Below are 18,342 nucleotides of genomic sequence, written 5' to 3'. Positions count from 1 at the left end.
TTTTTGTCGAAATTTGAACTTTAAACGCTTATGAAAATAATGTTAATACTTAAAATAATATAGGTACATTTTAAAGTGGTAACCAGAGATTTTTAAACGTATTGTTCTTTATCCTATTATTTATTAGTTTACAAATAACCTTTTTAACTATTTATTTTATAATTATAATGAGGTTAATATTACAAAACTTCATTGAACCAATTGCCTTATTTAAAGTAATGAAAATAAATTTAAATTAAAACTTGTCAAATAATATTATTATAATTAAATGTTAATACCTACGTGTGTAATATTATATAATCACCTTCATAATTGAAATTCAAACGAAGATCTGCATAAATCTTGTGAATTATTCCTTCGAATTTTGACTTATCTTCATACGTCACTAGTCGATCATTAAAAATACGATTTGCTTCGAAAAATAAAACCTGAAATATGGTTTTATTAATATTGAACGGGGTAAATATTATTTTTCTATTACTCGAGCTGCATTATTTCCATCATTAAATTTGTATCGGCTTAGATTCTGACATAACTCTACTAAAATATGATTTGTAAATGTGTAATGAGGTGTATGTACTGATGTCAGCGTTTCTCTAGTCTAGAAAGATTATTAATATAACTATTTGTTATATTTAAATATTTAATGAACTTTATTGTTACAGGTATCGATTACCCGATAACCGCAATAATAAATACCTTCACTAATAGATCTACTATTGCATTAGTAATTGTTTCTGAATTGTCTTCTATCATTGTGCTTACGTATTCTAAACAAATCTTTTGAAGTTCATGTTTTTGTGGTGTTCTATAAAATATGTCAACGTTTGAAAATATATTATCATTTTAATAAAATATAATAGTTTTGAAATTTTTTTATTTACTCAATATGTAAAATATTACTAGCTGATACAAGCCTTGGGTTAATGCCGTCTATTGAAGTTAAACTATTAATTATTACAATATTAGAGTCAATTCCCATCCATTCCAAAGTAGTAGGGTCATAAAATCCTCCAAAAAAAATTAACTAAAACATATTTAATTTTCATATATAACGAATGTCTTAACGTCATAACTCATAAAAGTCATAACTAATTATTTTTCCTTTTCAAACACTAAAATGTTTACAATAATTATTGTAATTACTTAGGTATTGATAATGTTACTCTTACCTGTTGTATAAATGCGGCTAGATGAATAGAACCCCATTTATCTGGTTTGACGTGATTTAAATTTTTGAGATGCAAAATTAATCGTTCTGAATTTCTTGGCCGATAAATTCGTCCTTTGTTGTTAGAAACTACCACACATACCTCGAAAACAATATGGTAGGTAAGCACATCAAATAAATATTAATTATTATATGCGAACTTTGGCTGTTAAAATTAACTAAAACAAATAGTTAAATTTGCCTTTTAAATATTTTAGAAAAAGAATATATTTTTATAAACAATTTCAAATTTTAATATTTTCTTATGGAAATATAGACAATTTATAATATAAATACCGTTTATAATAACATATTTAATTGATATGGGGAGGGTCAAGAGTAAGTTTATCTATATGACGTATGAGTCCAATTCATTAACATATGTAATTTTATTTTAATACCTGTGACATTTTTAATAAAATCTGTTCTGGTGAAGTATGAGCACTACAATGGATTGTTACGCATTCGATTCCTCTTAAAAGATTGGTAGATTTATAAATAATTTTGCTGAAAAAAAATAAAAAGTTTATGTCCTAAGTACCTAGTAATAACATTTTAACGAACCATTATACCTTTTACCCGATGCCGATGGCCCAACAACAAAAATCGATGTGCTATGTTGTATCCATTTGACTAAAATATCTGAAGCGTTTGCTATTCTAGGTGTTTCAATTAAATCACCGATTTTGTTCCCAAATAAATTTGAATTTTCTGTGTCGAGTGAATTGTAAGCTTCTATATTATCTCTTATTTCATTATAACAATAATATTTTGTGTCATTTATTTCTGGCACATACTCTCCAAACATTTCAAAAACCTTTTATAAACACCATATTATAAAGTGATTGGATTGATATTACTGTGTTTTTTATAATATATTTTTTACCATTTCTGTAAATTTATCTCTATGCGATGAATTTAAATTTGCTCCTAATCCATTAATTAGACAAATGGTGAAATGGGATTTCGATTTAACGTCGGTTGATAGATGTAAGACATTTTTTACTGTTGATATTGTCGAACATTGACAAACGAGTTGTCCGTTGATTTCCAGCCATTTCAGAGCTTTAAAATATTCAATATAATATAACTATAATAACTTCAATATAGGTAATATAACTATTTAAGTTTATATTTTTACCTTTATAAAATTGAATTTCGTAATCTTTTACAATATTATTGTTGGAAAATTTATTAATCCAAGAATCAATTACATTTTTTGTACTAGTGTCTTCTTCGCTGCAATATACATAACATTATTTTTGGTATAGGAATGTCAATCATATTTTAATTTAATTACCTGAGAAGAATTATACCCATTCTCGATACAGTCGCAGGAGACGCATGCGTAAGAGAGTGAGTTTCAAAAATAAAATTTATATTGTTTCCAAATTGGATTCTCCAACCAGATGGTAATGTCAATAATCTATTATCATCTAAAACTGAATTAAGCGATTCTATCCATTCGGGGTCCACATCTCCATCAAATATTATCCAAGAAATGATATCTATAAAATATAACTTAGAACAATAACTATCAAACATATTATAAACATATTGTAATGTTTAAAAAATAATTTTAATTTGTGTGAAAAAACCCATTGATTAAATTGCAATCGTAAACCGTAGTTATTATTTGTGTCTTTGCCAGTAAAACAAAATTGTATTTAGGTCTACACCTATTACATTTTTTAATTGTCTATTATTGACAATATTGAAACATATTTTTTTATTGATACAAAAATGTTTCGATTGTCAATAGATGAGTCCAGCGGTGGCATCTGGGGGGGGGGGGGGGGGAAAGTATCATTTTGCACCCACAGACAGACAACCACAATAGTGATAAATATATTATTTTTATTGCCAACAATTTCTACTAATATCACAGAATATCATATAATATGTGCTAATATAATGTAATTTTGATAGAAAATATTAAATAATAATCATGGATCACTTCATGGAACATTTTATATCTGATTACTCAATTAAATAATGCAGTAAGCTAATTCGTCACTAGATACATAGGCGCAATTTGGATAACTGATTTGGAGGGGCTAAATTTATAAAATCAATACAGGCCAGCAGGGGCTCTGCCCCCGCAACCCTCACAACTTATTATAATTTTTACGGTAATAATATATTACAAAAACATTTAGTTTGGTACTCAGTGGTAAAAATAAAATACTTGATAAATTAAATACAATAATATACACCTCAAGTACTCAACAACTCAATGCTAATAAATTATTTATTTGTAATTAAAAATAAAATAACATAGTTACGCAGTGTTAAATCTTATAATTTTAAATGGTGATTAGATATATAGCGAATTAATTTAATATTCTTAATTGTAATACTACCAGAAATGTCTTTTTCTATATATATATATATCACAGAAGCATTTGAAAATCGATCTTGAATCTTGATGCATAGATGTGCGTACCAATTTTTTATTTTCCTCATAGCTGAAAAAGACCCCTTATTATCCCCTTTAGGGGTTGAATTTCCAAAAATCCTTTTTTAACGGACGCATACAACATAATAGCTATCTGTATGCCAAATTTCAGCCCGATCCGTCCAATGGATTGAGCTGTGCGTTGATAGATCATAGTCAGTCAGTTTACTGTTTTATATAATATACAGCTAGATGACATAAATTACATATTCTAAAAATAGCTAATAGGCAATAATAATATTTATACCCGTGTTACTACTATGATAACAGGTTATCTATACTCATAGAACCATACTATACTCATTACTCAAGCTGTTGTACAACACGATTATAAAGAACTTATATAAAGTTCTTTATAATCGTGCGTACAACGATGTACCATATTATATTCATATCATTAAAACTAACATTAATAATAACAATTGATTATATATTCTATAAATTGATATTAATTATTACTTATTACTTATCACCAGGCCTCGGAACTTTATGCGCTAAAAACAATGAAATATGTTCATACGTATGCACTAAAAAAACGCAAATATGCAGAATAATATGCGTATATTATTTTATAAAAAATATATATTTTAAGGTATAATTATAAAATTGTTAGGTATTAATTAGTATTTATCCAACATATTTACAACATCACAAATGTTTTCATAGTATTAACAAAAATAAATTACTGCATTGATGCAGGTAGGTACCACAACGAGAGTTATGATTGGTTCTGGAAGTAAAGGGATCTCCGGTGCGTAATTTTTGAAAATTTGTATACGTGTTGGTGCTTTTTTAAATATTTTTTTTACGTTGGCTACGATTTTATGAACAGTACCAAACTGATTTCGTACTTCTAGTTACTTCCGTACTATTAGTTGTATTAAAGAATGAATATATTTAAAAACTTAGGGGAGCTTAAATAAAACTAGAGGGGGCTACGCCTCCCTTAGACCCCCTCCCAAATTGAGCCTATGACTAGATATCGATATGGTTCAAAGGAATTCACTGTCTTCATGATTATAATATTATCATAGCAAAACTGCCAAAACGATTAATGATGTATGTATTTTAATTTTTTTTTTGTGTCTGTATACACGATTAGTAGTCAAAATAATGAATTGATTTTCAACTTCAGTATCTTGTTAGATGGGAGAGTGAATCTAGTTGGTACTCTCGGGAGGTCAAAATTTAAAATTCCCAAAAGTTTTCATAAGCGCCCGGAAAAACAAAATAAAAATTAAGGGAAAACGGGAATTTTTACGCAAAATTGGTTTTTGACAAAATCCATTTTGGCTTTTGGTGTAACTATAAAACAAATGATCGTAAGTACATGACATTTTCACTGAATGTTTATATTAGCCTTTTCTATACATGAAAAAATTTTCAAAATATTTTGACTTATTTTGAAATATTTACGGATATACTCAGTTTCCAACTTTTTTAAATTTTTTTCTATGAATGTCAATAAAACTTTATTTGTTGGGACAAGATTACTCATAAGTCATAAGTTTGTCTAACTTTATCAACAAAAAAATGTCTACAAGCAAATCAAATTAAATTTTTATGAGCGTTTGTAGGTCATATTTTTACAAGATTGGATATCCACTCGATTTCTCATGTAGTGATTTTGTTATTTTGTTGTAATTCAAAAACGAATAACTGTAGATACTTGAAAATTTCAATGAATGTTTATATTTTCAATTTATATACACCATATTTTTAAATTATTTTGACTCTTTTTGAGCCGTTTACAGACATTGTCAGTTTTCAATTTTTTTAATTTTTTTTTCTATAAATATCAATAAAATTTTATTTGTTGAGTAAGAAAGCGTGAAAATTTTATACAAGGCTCCTGATATATTGTTACAATATCAGTTGAAAATATTAAAAATACATAGGCACAGCATTTAAATTTCGAATTTTGGCAAAATTTATCAAATTTAAAATTTAATAATTATTTTGTAGTTAAAAATCTATGAAATGTTCAACTTTTATAGATATGGATTGAAAATTTAAAATAAGGTTCCACGTAAATAGGTTATATATAAATTACTTTATTCACAATAATATCATCAAATATACTTATTAATACCATAGGCGTATATACCGTTTTCGCTCAGAATCGTTTTTCTTATACAATGATATTGTATCATTGAATTCAAATTTAACACCATACATTACAGTGATCAACTTGTAACCTACTACACAGCAGAGCGACACCCACTTGCCCACCCTTTTTATTATTTTTATGTAAAAAAAAATAGTTGCTTTGTTATAATACTTTTATATATTACCTATGTAATTGAAATACAGAGATACAGTTATTCATAAAGAAATTTGATTTACGACTTTTATTGTAGCAACTAGCAATAGTTATATATTAGGGATGGTGGGGGGGGGGGGGGGCAACTCCCCTTACGGATTTGTGAATCTTATTACCAGAAACGTTTGCACACACATGAGTTTCTACCAAGTGCCGCTTATGGATAAGTCTTAGAGTTTAGGCATTAGCACCCATTGTTATCTTAAAATTAGAGTAGGTTACACATTTCCTTATAATTTTATTAATCACACTATCGTTTGTTTTTTTTTTTTAATGTGGTCTGTAACTGTAAGTTTTATACATTTTTTATCATTTTAACTTTAGTAATGTTATTTTAGATTATGAGCTGAACAATGAATGTATTGATTTTACAACGATGTGTATGTATGTGTAAACTACTTATTAGTCATAACTCATCACCTAGTTAGTTAATGACTAGTAGTAAAATAAATTAGTTTAATCTCAATAATATCATAAAATATACTTGGTAGTTAGTAATATTATTGGCTGACCGCCTTTGCTCAGAATTGTTTTTCATATACAATGATTTTAGATTATACAATGATTAGATTCAAATTTAATACATCTATTACAGTGACTTCTCTAGGCAGCTAATGTACAGCAGAGCGTTATCCACTTGCCCGCTTTTATTATTATTATTATTGCGTATGGATAAATAGTTTTTACCGGGATTCTCTGAATATGCTTGTTGAGCAGCTTTGCTGATTATGCCATCGATCCACTGACGCGTATCCAAATCTACTTTTCCTAATAACTGCGATCGTGATTGAGCTTTTGGGTTTATTTTATGTATTTTTATATTATTGTTAGTAGTTAAGGCCTGAAAAATACAAAAACTTATTTACGACTATTCGAAAAACAACAATGTTTTTAAACGTCATTACGCGTGATAATAATTGAATTATTGTTGTTTTTCCGGTCGACGGTGGACCCATTACCACTACTCCCATGCGTTGTTGTAATTGTTCGTAAAGTTCAATACATTTTTGTTCCTTAATAAATTATAATATACATTTAACGTACTTAGATCGATTTAAATGGTTTTAAATTCAAAGATTTACTTGTCTTGGATTAATTTGCAATTCCATATCCTCGGCTGCTTTCCTTATTTTCTGAACCAATGTATCATATATTTTAGTGCTGTTATTAACTTTTACTTCAGGAAATATATTTGAAATAAGCGATTTGAACAGTACGCTATCGTCAAACGTTAGTTTTGAAATCGTGTTCAATTCTAACGCCTGTACGGCCACCGAACATTCTTCTGAAAGCGATTTTAAAGTCACCGCTGAAGCCTTTAAGATTGTACCGCAAAAACCAATAACCGTTTTCAAAGCTCGAAGACCCCAGTCGTAATGTTGTTGATCACTCAACAATTGCCTAACGGAATTTATTTTATCATTAATTATATTATACCTTATAGCTAACTTAAGCTATTATATATTAATTTAACAAAATTTTACTTGGCAGAATCAAAGGTTTCTACGAGTTTTTTAGCTATCGTTTGCGGGTGTTTAAATCCTTCGGCGTGAAGTGTTACGTTAGCTATTAAAGTTTGGTCTGGTTTACTCATAATTACAGGTCTGAAAAGTTGCTTAAGATTGTCGGGTAATTTATTTCTACCACCATAACCTTGTCCTGCTGGATTTAATGTTACAAATATTCCCGTGTTCAAATTCAAATCAATCTGAAATATATTATTTTTAAATCATTTGGCAAAATATATGACCTACTGCTTAATTTTTTGCTTAAATTTGTAAACTAATCATCACTGGGTTTACTATAATATGTATCTATTCTTTGTTCATAAACTGATAATATATATTATTATATTATTGTGATGGTTGTAAAACTAAGTTGTATAGATAATAGTTTAAAATATTGTGATAAATAGGATTGGGATGTTTATGATCTTAAACACTCTAAAAACCACATGTAAATGTGCCCAAACAATATCAAAATATGTCAATAGAACAACCAAAACTATGAAATAATAAATTATCTTATCAGAAAGTACAGGTAATTAAAGTAATTGTTATAATTTATTCACGTTTTTTAAATTTTATTACTTATATATTACGCTTTATATATATTATATATTATATGATTATATGAATAGGTATCATTTTTAAAAAAAATTGCTTAATACGTAAATATTGTTAATTAGGGTCCACCCATTACTGAATAAATGTGCAAAATACGCATAGGACAAAACCGCACACAGATTTTAAAATACTGGATATCACAGTAAGTCAATATCGCGCACAAATTTAGTAGTATATTTTTCACATAACAAAAAAAGTCATAACTTGGAACTTGGACACTTGAAAGTTGAAGACATTCTTTAAAACTGTTGGAACATTTTTTTATGCTTATGAATTAATTTTTTGGTAGCGGTCATTAGTGTGGGCCATCTGGTTTTACTGTAGTCCAGTAATTTCTGATACACAGTTCCAACAATCTCACCATTTTTTTTTTTTTTGTTAATTCTTGGTCATCCTTTGGGGAAACGGGACATTTTAGTGTCCCGAAGATTCCTCAGGAAACAACAGGACAGAAGTACAAAAACAGGACGTATATGGTCACCTTATTATAAAAATATCTACTATATAAATCCTATATAAATAATTTTGATGTAACGCAGACATTTTTGATTTTTTAATTTGCATTATGTATTTTGATTTTATAGTATTTGAATTTTAATGCTATGTAAAATTTGTATACTTCAATTTACATTGGTTTTTATAAATTTATTTGGTACCTATATCGTACTATTTTTGTGTGCAGAACTAGGCTATATAATTTTATAAATCTGTGCGTTATCATACTATTTTTGTGTGCGGTATTGGGTTATGTTTGTGCGATAATGAAAAGCACTGTATTAATTGTAATATTTTAAATATTTAAAAATAGTCACAACCATACTTTACCACTGACAATCGTAATTATACAATTCAAAGGAACCCAGATTAAATCATCTTTTAGATAAATAAATTATACTTCGAAAACTTAAACTTCGAACCTTTTGATTTTCTAAAATGAAGCTAGTTTCTTTGTTTTTAATCGCTTCTTGTATTGGGTGTATTCTTGTTGAGATCATTGACAGTGTGGAATCTTCTAGGCGGTTAAATTCGTCAAAACATCCCCAAGCTCCACATCTCGCCAAACCGATTAATATTCGTGTTAAAGATCTGATATCTATACCTTCATCGCAGTTAAAAACCAACACTTGTCGGCCAAATAGGTATCCGAGCGCTTTGATCGATTCTGTTTTTCCGGTTCCAGCGGGTCCGTATGGATTTCCTCCAAATCCCATACTCATTGCCTAGTGATAATAAAAAGAACATTGTCATTCATGAGATCAATAACAGGCCATAGCTTCAAAGGCACTCTTTAACGCTTAATATATAATATAAATAATATACTTGTGTGAGTGTTAGATAACAGTTATCTGTGAGTGGCGTGTGAACCAGTTTAGGCGATATCCCTTGGTATTCGTACGAATACGTAAATTCAGAATCCACCATTCTAATGATTATTTCACCACCAGAATGTGAGTAAAACCTTTGGCACAAATGTATTGATTAATTCGTTTTATTTCATAAATTAGTATAAAATATTACAACGCATTAGATTCAAACCTTATTCTTTTTTGCCATTCCCAATCGTGGATAGATGACACTCGCAAATTTATAAGTTCGTCTACTACACTAATATGATGTATTGTGTCTAAAATTAGACCCTTTATTTTTAAGTGTAGCACATTTTCTCCACTTACAGTACTTTCGACATTTAATGCTGTATAAGTATCTAGTTGATTCTGAAATCGTTTAACATTTTTATTTTCGATTTCATTTAAGACAATTTGAAATATAATATAAATGAAGAAATACAATTTATTAAAAATTGTAATTCTTATAAATTGTGATTATACTGATTAAAGTTCGTATATAGATTATACTATTGATTTTTCCTACTTATGTCAAAATAAAAGTATTAATTAACTTATAATTATTATGTTTAAAATATAATTCGGTTACTTTTAGAGACTTTTGTAATTGCTGTAATTGTTGTTTTTTTATTGCGTCTTCACATCTTGAACTGAAGAGGACTTCATTTACCATACATAAAATCTGTGACGGATATTTTAAAGGGTCTAGTTCTTTTAGACAATTCATAAAACATGTTTTCAACGTATTAGTTATTTCTTGTACAAGCAATTTAAGCCATTCCTGGGAACAATTAATTTTATTAAGACATTTTTAACTTAATTAGGTACGCCAATTAAGTTTTAAAAAATCATTTTATATTAAATAAATTAAGTTAAATTTTTTTTTAGTTGGACACATGTTATAAAGCTGACAAATTAAATAAACATTTTAAACCAAAATAATTACATTAAGTTTAAAAAGCAGCATTTTACAGTTTTTATTTTTTAATAAACACCTACCTAGTTCAAATAATAAAGTATTTATCTATTTAAAAATGGTAATAAACGTCCAATAAAAAAATATATATATATTTTATAATACCTCAATTTGACTGGAAACTTGAACCGGCTTGTCAAGGTTTACTATTTCATTTTGAGGTGATTCTATTGCTATTATATTTCCAGACGAGTTGAACTGTACGTTTCGTACGCCACTAAATAGTTTTTTAAGATGGGTTTGTACTACAGATACTTTTTTTGTTTGTCCAATCATTTCTAATAGATCTTCATCACTGAGAAAGTAAAATCTCGGAAAACTCTTTCTTTTATCCTTTATATAATAAGATCAAATAACAATTTATTACCATTGAATAGTAGTATACACAATTCTGAACATTTATAACTATTTAAACAAATAAGTAAGTACACATTTATTTACCTCTAGAAAATCGTTTAAACTCTTTTTCGTTGTTGCTAATAAATTAAGCATGGATTCTAACAAATGTTTTATGTTATTTATTTTCAAAAACTGTAAGACTTTTGAATCTATAGATTGCTGTAAAATATATTTAAAATCTCTATCCACTCTATCAAATCTCAATTTTACTTCTTTGTCAATTTTCAATGCACCACTACCGAATATTGGGTCTAAGTATAGCCATCTGCCAAAATTAACGACGTATATTAATATTTATTTACTACTTTATGAATAATGTATTAAGCTAAATCTATCAAATTACTTACTTTCTTTGTATATGGGAAAATTGTCTTAGGTATGCGTCGAGTTCCATTAATTTACCTTCCCACACATTAGACTTGTCTAGAAATTGTTCGTCGTTTGAAGTATTTTTAATTGACTGTAATAAACATAGTTTCTCTCCAATCTATCCAAACATGAAAAAATAATATTTCGGTATAGCAAGATAACTATTTTATAAAAATATATATATTGTACTTCTTCATCATGTTTATACTATAGAAAAATGCGTGTTTAAGACTACGAATCGAATTTTTTTTATGTAGAAACATTTGTCTTACCGAGCTGAATATAGTTTTAAAATCGTTAATGATCCGAATAGTGTGGCCTTTAGAGTCGACATAGTTTATAGTAGAGAAATGCGTTTCGAATTCCCATACATCTAATTCTGACAGTGCTTGTCTGATTGTAATTTCATTAGTTGCTTTAGTATTTAATTCCTTCAAACATACATCTAAATTATTTAGAAATCTTTAATTTACGTATTTTTATTTTTTACCTGTAAACTAGTTAGTTTTTCTTTGATTTTATCTTTTACTAAAATAAAATCCTCAAATTTTAATTGTTCAATATGCTTATACGGAATGCCAATTAATGAAAACATTTCGATCCAATGTTTTTCTGTAAAGGTTTCTCCCTGGACATATTTAATGCAAAGCGAAAAGGCCTAAAATCAACATAATTTTACAACACAGTTAACAATTTCAATTCAAATATTAAATTAATAACGTGATCAATAAAACTACTTTTAATGTTTCTAATTCGTTGTGTATTTTAATTGTTAACGGAGATGTAGTCGTGTCTTTAAGTTTCTCTTGCCATTTTAAAATAAAATCCATACATTTTTTATAAGCTTTTCCACGAAATACAATCCATTCTTCTTGTCCGATGCTTTGCAAATCTGAAATTAATTTTATCATTATTTTTCAATATACATAATCCATTTTTTATCATAGACATTTTTTTAACCTGAATTAAACTCATCATAAAGGCCCCATATGTTTTCAGAATGTAGCAAATCGTTTTCGATTAAATCATATGAACTGAAATCCGGTATATCAATGTAAGCATCTTTGCAGTCATTTCTATATAACAACAAAAAAAAGGTTTTCTAGAAATTACATGGATTTTGTATGAAAAATTATTTGAAAATCATACACTATTTTTTCTTTCTGTTCTTTTAGCGTATTCCATTCGGCACGACTATCTTTTAAAAATTCAACAATTTTTTTCAATTTTGAACTATTTTCGTCTTCGAAACTTTTTGGTCTATATTGTTGCCACTTTGAATGAAATGTATCGAACATATTTAAGACGCTTTGCATTTCCGCAGTTAAATTACTTTTCATTGCATCTATCTGCTGTTTCATAACCATTTGATGATTTTCTAGCATATTTTTAAAGTTTTCCCAACTGGATAAGGCCTGATTCATTTTATCAACTTTTTCATTTGTCCAATTCGATAAAACCTTTTGTTTTTTTATAATTTCCAAGACTATAAGATTCATCTAAAAAGAAAAAAAAAGTTAATAATTTCCATTTTATGATAAATTTTTTTTATAAATCTGTTACTTCGTATGACTCGTCAACTATTTTTTTATGATTATTGTTCACTTGTTTTGTGGATGAAGTTTGTTGTTGAAGCATATTGATAGATTCTTCAATAAATTTGTTTAACCTAGCAATGTCGAATAAAATCGATGAATGCAGTAAAGTAGACATTGTATCCCAATAACGACGATTGTGCGTCTCCAATTCTAATCGCACTGCTGCAGTGCTAACAATAAAGCACTCAACATTCAACTCAGCGCTACAATATTAAATAGTTAAATAAAAATTAATTTGAATACTTATTATACAAGTAATTCTTTATAATACATTAAATATAAAATTCACCAGTTAAATTTAGCAATCTGTTGACCCCACGATTTTGAGGATCTAAAATTGTTTTCCCATTCGTGGGCCGTCTTAATATTTTCTTGAACCATTTTCTCAATGTCTATTGACCCAAGTGAAACTCTATTTTCCCATTCTTTTAAAATATTTTCTAATCTCTCAAATAACTGTTCGGCTCTTAAGAACAACTTAGTAAATTTGAGAGCATTACTTATAAAAATAGGAATCATATATTATTAAAATGGTTAAATATTATAAAAATATAGTTGTTATTTTTACATACCGGTCTACAATAGATGCAAATATTGAAACAGACGAATCCACTATGCCGCGAAAACCAATTGGTACTGATATAAATTTTTTCAGTAGAGAAAAATACTTCATTCTTATCTCTTCTATTGGAGGGTTAAACTTTAACTGTCTTTGCCTAGTAGAAAAATAAAAATGTATTTAAAAATGACCATATATCCTTAATATAATAAATTATACCTGTACACAATTTCTATTCTAAAATCTGGCAAATGTTGATTTAGAGCTTCTAGTCCTATTTGATATCTATAGTTTAATGCTTTGTATATTTGAAAATCTAAGTGTGTTTTCCACGCTTCGCAGTTGGAGAACTTTTGTAAAAACGATTGTTATCACTCATATATATGTTTTATTACATACAATATAAATTATAAATGTATGCTTTATATTACTTTTTCCTCGACTTGTCTCACAATGTCTCTGATGCTTTTTAATCCGACCTTCCATTGTTGTTGTTCTTGCAAGATATCTATGCTCATAAGATTTATAATCTAACACATGTTAGTGACACAAAATACATTTTATTTTATATGATTATGATGGTAAAGGGTTAATGAGACGTTTTATTAACATTTTATTATTTAGCTTACCTTATTGGAAATGGATTGGTGGTAATTAGCTAACGTTTGATTTTCAAGTGATATTTTCTCCATTAGTTTTCTCATTTCGAGTATATAAATATCAACAGAATGGATATCGGTCCATGTGACACGTTGTTGCTGTTTAACAAGATTTAACAACTCAATTGCTGACGACAACATCATAGGCCTTTGAGAAGAGATCATTCGATCTCCTATTGTATTATGAAACGAAGCGATCTAATGTATGGAACATATTTTTATCGTTCTTATGAACCAATCATACACCAAATATTGTTGAATAAATATTTTAGTTACATACTTGTTCGAGAGATTTTGCTTGCCGTATAAATTTGCTTCCCATATCCGACACATTTACTATCTCCGACGGAATATTGTAGCCAAGAATTTTTAACATTTTTACCTCTCTAATTAGTAATTCTATATCTGGATTAAAATTGACTTTCATCAGTTTATTGGATTGAAAGTAAATCACAGGCTCGTCAGAATTTAACCTTTAAATATAAGCTAATTTTAGAATTATATTCACCCATAACTATTAGATATTATAATAATTATTGTTCAGTTCCATATTGGCATAATATTGTAGTCAATAGTCATATAGACCACCTTAGCATAAATGTACAAATTAAATTATTTTCTACCTATCGAATATATTGTCTATATATTTTTATTTTAAATATAGTTTTCAAGCACATACATAGTATATATATACTTTTTAATAATAAAATAAAGAATAATTTATATGTTCATAAAATGCAATCATGCAATCAGAGTAAATCGGCAAATATGTGTAAAATAAATTACAATCTGTATTCGGGTTATTGGTTATCGCGACTACTACTAACGGTTCTCCGGTAAACTCAATTCTATCTATTTTATTATCAAAATAATTTACTATTTATTATAATAATATAATGGTAGCCAAACATTACTCTTGTTTCTATTAATTAGAATAAAAGAGAAATATACTATTCAATTGTATTCATTTAATGTGGTGTAGGAAATTTTTTAAATCTTACAATATTGCTGCTTAAGTGTACAAGGGAAACGCTTGACCAAAGTTTTCATATTTATTTCTTGTTTTCGTAGGAGTCAACTATAAATAACTGTTAAACTCAATATTATCAATACAAGGTAAAAATACTCATTTTTTATTTGAGACAATATTTAGAAGTATCTTATCTTTATTTCTTATATTTATAGACTATCAAATTAATGTCATAGGACATCAGTGAATAATACATACCTACAACTACCTATTCAATATTCATGCGACGTTTATTAATTAATATCGTTTTTCGCTTTTAAAAGAAAGGACGTGTCATACATTTAAACCTATTCATATATTCTTCATATAATTTATATTTTATCTGTATGTTTTCAAGTAATTACAAATAAAAAAAAAACATTGTGAATAAAATTCTCATGTGCGATTATAGAGTCATCGGCGCAGACCCATGGTTGTTAATTGTTATATGAAACATACCTACACAGACACATAGTATATCTTAATGCTAACTTAGTGCGAACTTAGCACTACTAAAAAAGCATATTATAATTAGTAAAGCTATAATCAGACTCAAATTTAGTAAAATAGAATGGTTTTCTTGTTTCTTCATTGAAATATGTGTATTTTTTTTTAGATATTTTTTTAGAAGCCTATAATTATGAAACTATTTACATAGGTGTAACTTTTAAATAGCTGAAATTTTTTGTACCTAAAACTTTTGTTAATGACCGCAGATCTTCTATCTTTTATCCAATTACCATAGGTCTCTGTAACCATATTATTAATCATTTTCTTTTGAACCATTAATGCGTCTTTCAGTTTTTGATAATCATTTAAATTAGTTAGTATGCGATCGCTTACTTTTTCGATATCATTTAACTGAAATTAATATATTGTTAGCGTTAATAAACGAAATAAAAAAATTATTTATCAGATTGCAAAGAATTTTTCAATATGAGTTTCAAAAGTTAGTGAGTAATTAGAGTTATACCTTAGCTTCTTGTTGTTTCAACGAATATAAATTTCGTACAATCGGTTCTAAGCCTGCTAGTTCTAGAACATTCATTTTTTGTTCTCCATCAATATTATCTCCTATTACACTGATAATTTGTTTTAGACAGTTCAGAAAATTTTCCAATTCTCCTTTGAGTTGAACATACATTTTTGGCCTTTCTATTATTTCTTGGTAATGAATAAATTCATGAATAAGCTATTTTAAAGTTAATAATAACGTTTTGACAGTTAAAATATACCATTAAAAAAATTTAATAATACTATTATTATTACTTTTACCTCTACGGTGTTTGATTTTTTACTATTAATCAAATTTCGAAGTTTCCCAGCAATTAAATCTTCAGCTGGTTGCAATTTTTGTTCAAATTTTTCTACAGCAGCTTCCCATTTCTCTTTTGTGTAAGTATTTAACTGACTTACGTCATTGAATTCTATACATTCAATAATAATTATTGTTTTAGTGTAAACGTTATCAGTTAGTGTAGTATAGTCAATAACGTTAATTAAAACACATTGAATTAGATTTTTTTAATTTTTACCGATAAATGATTTCAAATTGTCCGATGTTCTTAATTTTTCTTGCTCGTAGGCAGTCAATAATTTTATCATTTGGTTATTTACGCATAATATTGATATTATCTAAAATAAATATTTAATTAAAACTGGGTCACTCATATTTTTGTTTAAGGCTAACTTCTTTAATATGATTGGAAAATGTGATTAAGTTTTTCGGCAAAAATGTTGGACCAATCCATTTATGATAAGTGTAATTAGGCCAATACAACATAGTCAGTTGTTCACACGTTTTAATCCATTTGTTACAGGTTTTCATACACATTTTCAACACATCGATATTTTCATTATGATCTCCAGTCCATATATTCATATCACTTGTTGTTCGTTGAATTAGTTTTATCATACCGTTTCCGATAACTTCAAATAAATGTTCCATTCTGGTTTGAGGATATTTAATTTCTTCGATTTTCCATATGTCATCGAGACAATTGTGTACGTTTTCTAAGCATTCCTCCATGTCCTGGATGGACGATTCTCTAAAACAAAGGTTATAGTGAGATTATGTAATATAAAAAAATATTATTATGTATTTAAAATATAATCTAAATAATACAAAAAATACAAAAAATTCATAGATACTTTAATTGTTTTGTTACAGGTAAAAATAAAGAACATATTTTTCCAGCTGCGATTGATTCTTCTTTATTTTTTGTATGTTTTTGTACAACACACCAATAGTCACCTTCATCCTCAATGTCTAGAATAGCTACGAACAAAATATAAAATTGTTTCAATATTTCTCGTTAAAATTTACAAAATTTACATATTTGTATAAAATTACCTCCTAAATGAGGTTCTATTGAATTATTTGACTGATGAAGCGATGACTTTAAAATAGTAGTTTTTAATCCCATTTCGAGGTCTGAAATCAGACATTGTAATGTCGGGTCGAGTTTTATATCTGATTCAGTATCCTATGAATTATTATAACAAATAATAATTGTATTTCTATTCATATTTATAAGAATTTCCAGCCAAATTCACGTTACACATATATTACCTAACATACGTACATATAATTTATACATATTTATTTTATTAATTACTTTTAAAAGTGAAGGTGTGTATATATAATGCAAACTATGATAGAGTGCTTCTGTTGGAGAATCTAACATGGAATACACGCATATAATAGAGTGTAAATTATCTTCTGTTATACTTTCAGATCGTATTTTATAAAATACTATTACTTTGTTCTGATCTTTTTGAAAAGCCTATAAATAATAAATAAAATATTGATCAATAAATATTACAGTTGTATAAATATTGTATACCTAATATTGTATAATATTGTCATTAAAATTGAGAACAATTAAATAATTATATATAATGTTGTATACTATTAAACCTATAGTCTATACTGTATGTTATTATTACAACTGTTGAATATTATTTTTTTACTTACGATTTTGTCATTTGCTTCAAGTGTTTCAGGATCTGTATTTTTTATGTATAATGTGCAACAGTTAGAAGAGTTCAAGAAAGCGTTTAAGTGTTCGGTACCAGATTTTAAAATAATATTTTCATCAAATGCATCAAGCCCAAAGTAATTTCCTGTAAATTAACAACTTTTAATATGTATCTATCTATTTATTTATACACTGATATAAATATACCTGCTGTTTTCATAATAAAGATTTTCCGAACGTCTGACATATTAAAAAAAATTTATTTAAATTTGATACTTGCTAATGGTTTAATAATTTTTAAGACATTATATAGGTTTATGATCAAAAAC

General features: G+C 27.4%; 1 protein-coding gene across 2 annotated transcripts in view; it reads right to left on the bottom strand.

Moving 5' to 3' along the window:
- Positions 1–18,342, bottom strand: part of LOC132940545 (cytoplasmic dynein 2 heavy chain 1) — a 32,823-nt gene extending 14,481 nt beyond the window's left edge. The window contains exons 1-43 of one of the 2 annotated variants that reach the window (XM_061008263.1): positions 18,221–18,342; positions 18,010–18,158; positions 17,651–17,818; positions 17,386–17,518; positions 17,184–17,310; positions 16,723–17,080; positions 16,568–16,667; positions 16,302–16,459; positions 16,006–16,224; positions 15,724–15,893; positions 14,304–14,496; positions 13,994–14,221; positions 13,796–13,894; positions 13,584–13,714; positions 13,378–13,521; positions 13,095–13,304; positions 12,771–13,008; positions 12,357–12,706; positions 12,168–12,283; positions 11,945–12,099; positions 11,698–11,865; positions 11,480–11,638; positions 11,186–11,325; positions 10,881–11,103; positions 10,545–10,772; positions 10,053–10,244; positions 9,654–9,832; positions 9,438–9,576; positions 9,035–9,337; positions 7,476–7,699; positions 7,074–7,392; positions 6,897–7,004; positions 6,679–6,832; positions 2,511–2,718; positions 2,352–2,449; positions 2,097–2,275; positions 1,783–2,027; positions 1,612–1,717; positions 1,173–1,313; positions 885–1,027; positions 700–808; positions 482–601; positions 305–428 (exon numbers count right to left, since the gene is read on the bottom strand). In XM_061008263.1, the coding sequence (XP_060864246.1) occupies positions 305–428; positions 482–601; positions 700–808; positions 885–1,027; positions 1,173–1,313; positions 1,612–1,717; positions 1,783–2,027; positions 2,097–2,275; positions 2,352–2,449; positions 2,511–2,718; positions 6,679–6,832; positions 6,897–7,004; positions 7,074–7,392; positions 7,476–7,699; positions 9,035–9,337; positions 9,438–9,576; positions 9,654–9,832; positions 10,053–10,244; positions 10,545–10,772; positions 10,881–11,103; positions 11,186–11,325; positions 11,480–11,638; positions 11,698–11,865; positions 11,945–12,099; positions 12,168–12,283; positions 12,357–12,706; positions 12,771–13,008; positions 13,095–13,304; positions 13,378–13,521; positions 13,584–13,714; positions 13,796–13,894; positions 13,994–14,221; positions 14,304–14,496; positions 15,724–15,893; positions 16,006–16,224; positions 16,302–16,459; positions 16,568–16,667; positions 16,723–17,080; positions 17,184–17,310; positions 17,386–17,518; positions 17,651–17,818; positions 18,010–18,158; positions 18,221–18,260 (7,495 nt within the window). In that variant the 5' untranslated portion in view covers positions 18,261–18,342. The remainder of the gene's footprint in view (positions 1–304; positions 429–481; positions 602–699; positions 809–884; positions 1,028–1,172; positions 1,314–1,611; positions 1,718–1,782; positions 2,028–2,096; positions 2,276–2,351; positions 2,450–2,510; positions 2,719–6,678; positions 6,833–6,896; positions 7,005–7,073; positions 7,393–7,475; positions 7,700–9,034; positions 9,338–9,437; positions 9,577–9,653; positions 9,833–10,052; positions 10,245–10,544; positions 10,773–10,880; positions 11,104–11,185; positions 11,326–11,479; positions 11,639–11,697; positions 11,866–11,944; positions 12,100–12,167; positions 12,284–12,356; positions 12,707–12,770; positions 13,009–13,094; positions 13,305–13,377; positions 13,522–13,583; positions 13,715–13,795; positions 13,895–13,993; positions 14,222–14,303; positions 14,497–15,723; positions 15,894–16,005; positions 16,225–16,301; positions 16,460–16,567; positions 16,668–16,722; positions 17,081–17,183; positions 17,311–17,385; positions 17,519–17,650; positions 17,819–18,009; positions 18,159–18,220) is intronic. The other variant, XM_061008264.1, reaches the window with a different exon arrangement.

This window comes from Metopolophium dirhodum, chromosome 3, assembly GCF_019925205.1.
Source record: "Metopolophium dirhodum isolate CAU chromosome 3, ASM1992520v1, whole genome shotgun sequence".
Lineage (NCBI taxonomy): Eukaryota > Metazoa > Arthropoda > Insecta > Hemiptera > Aphididae > Metopolophium > Metopolophium dirhodum.
This window is presented reverse-complemented; position numbering and strand designations above follow the sequence as displayed.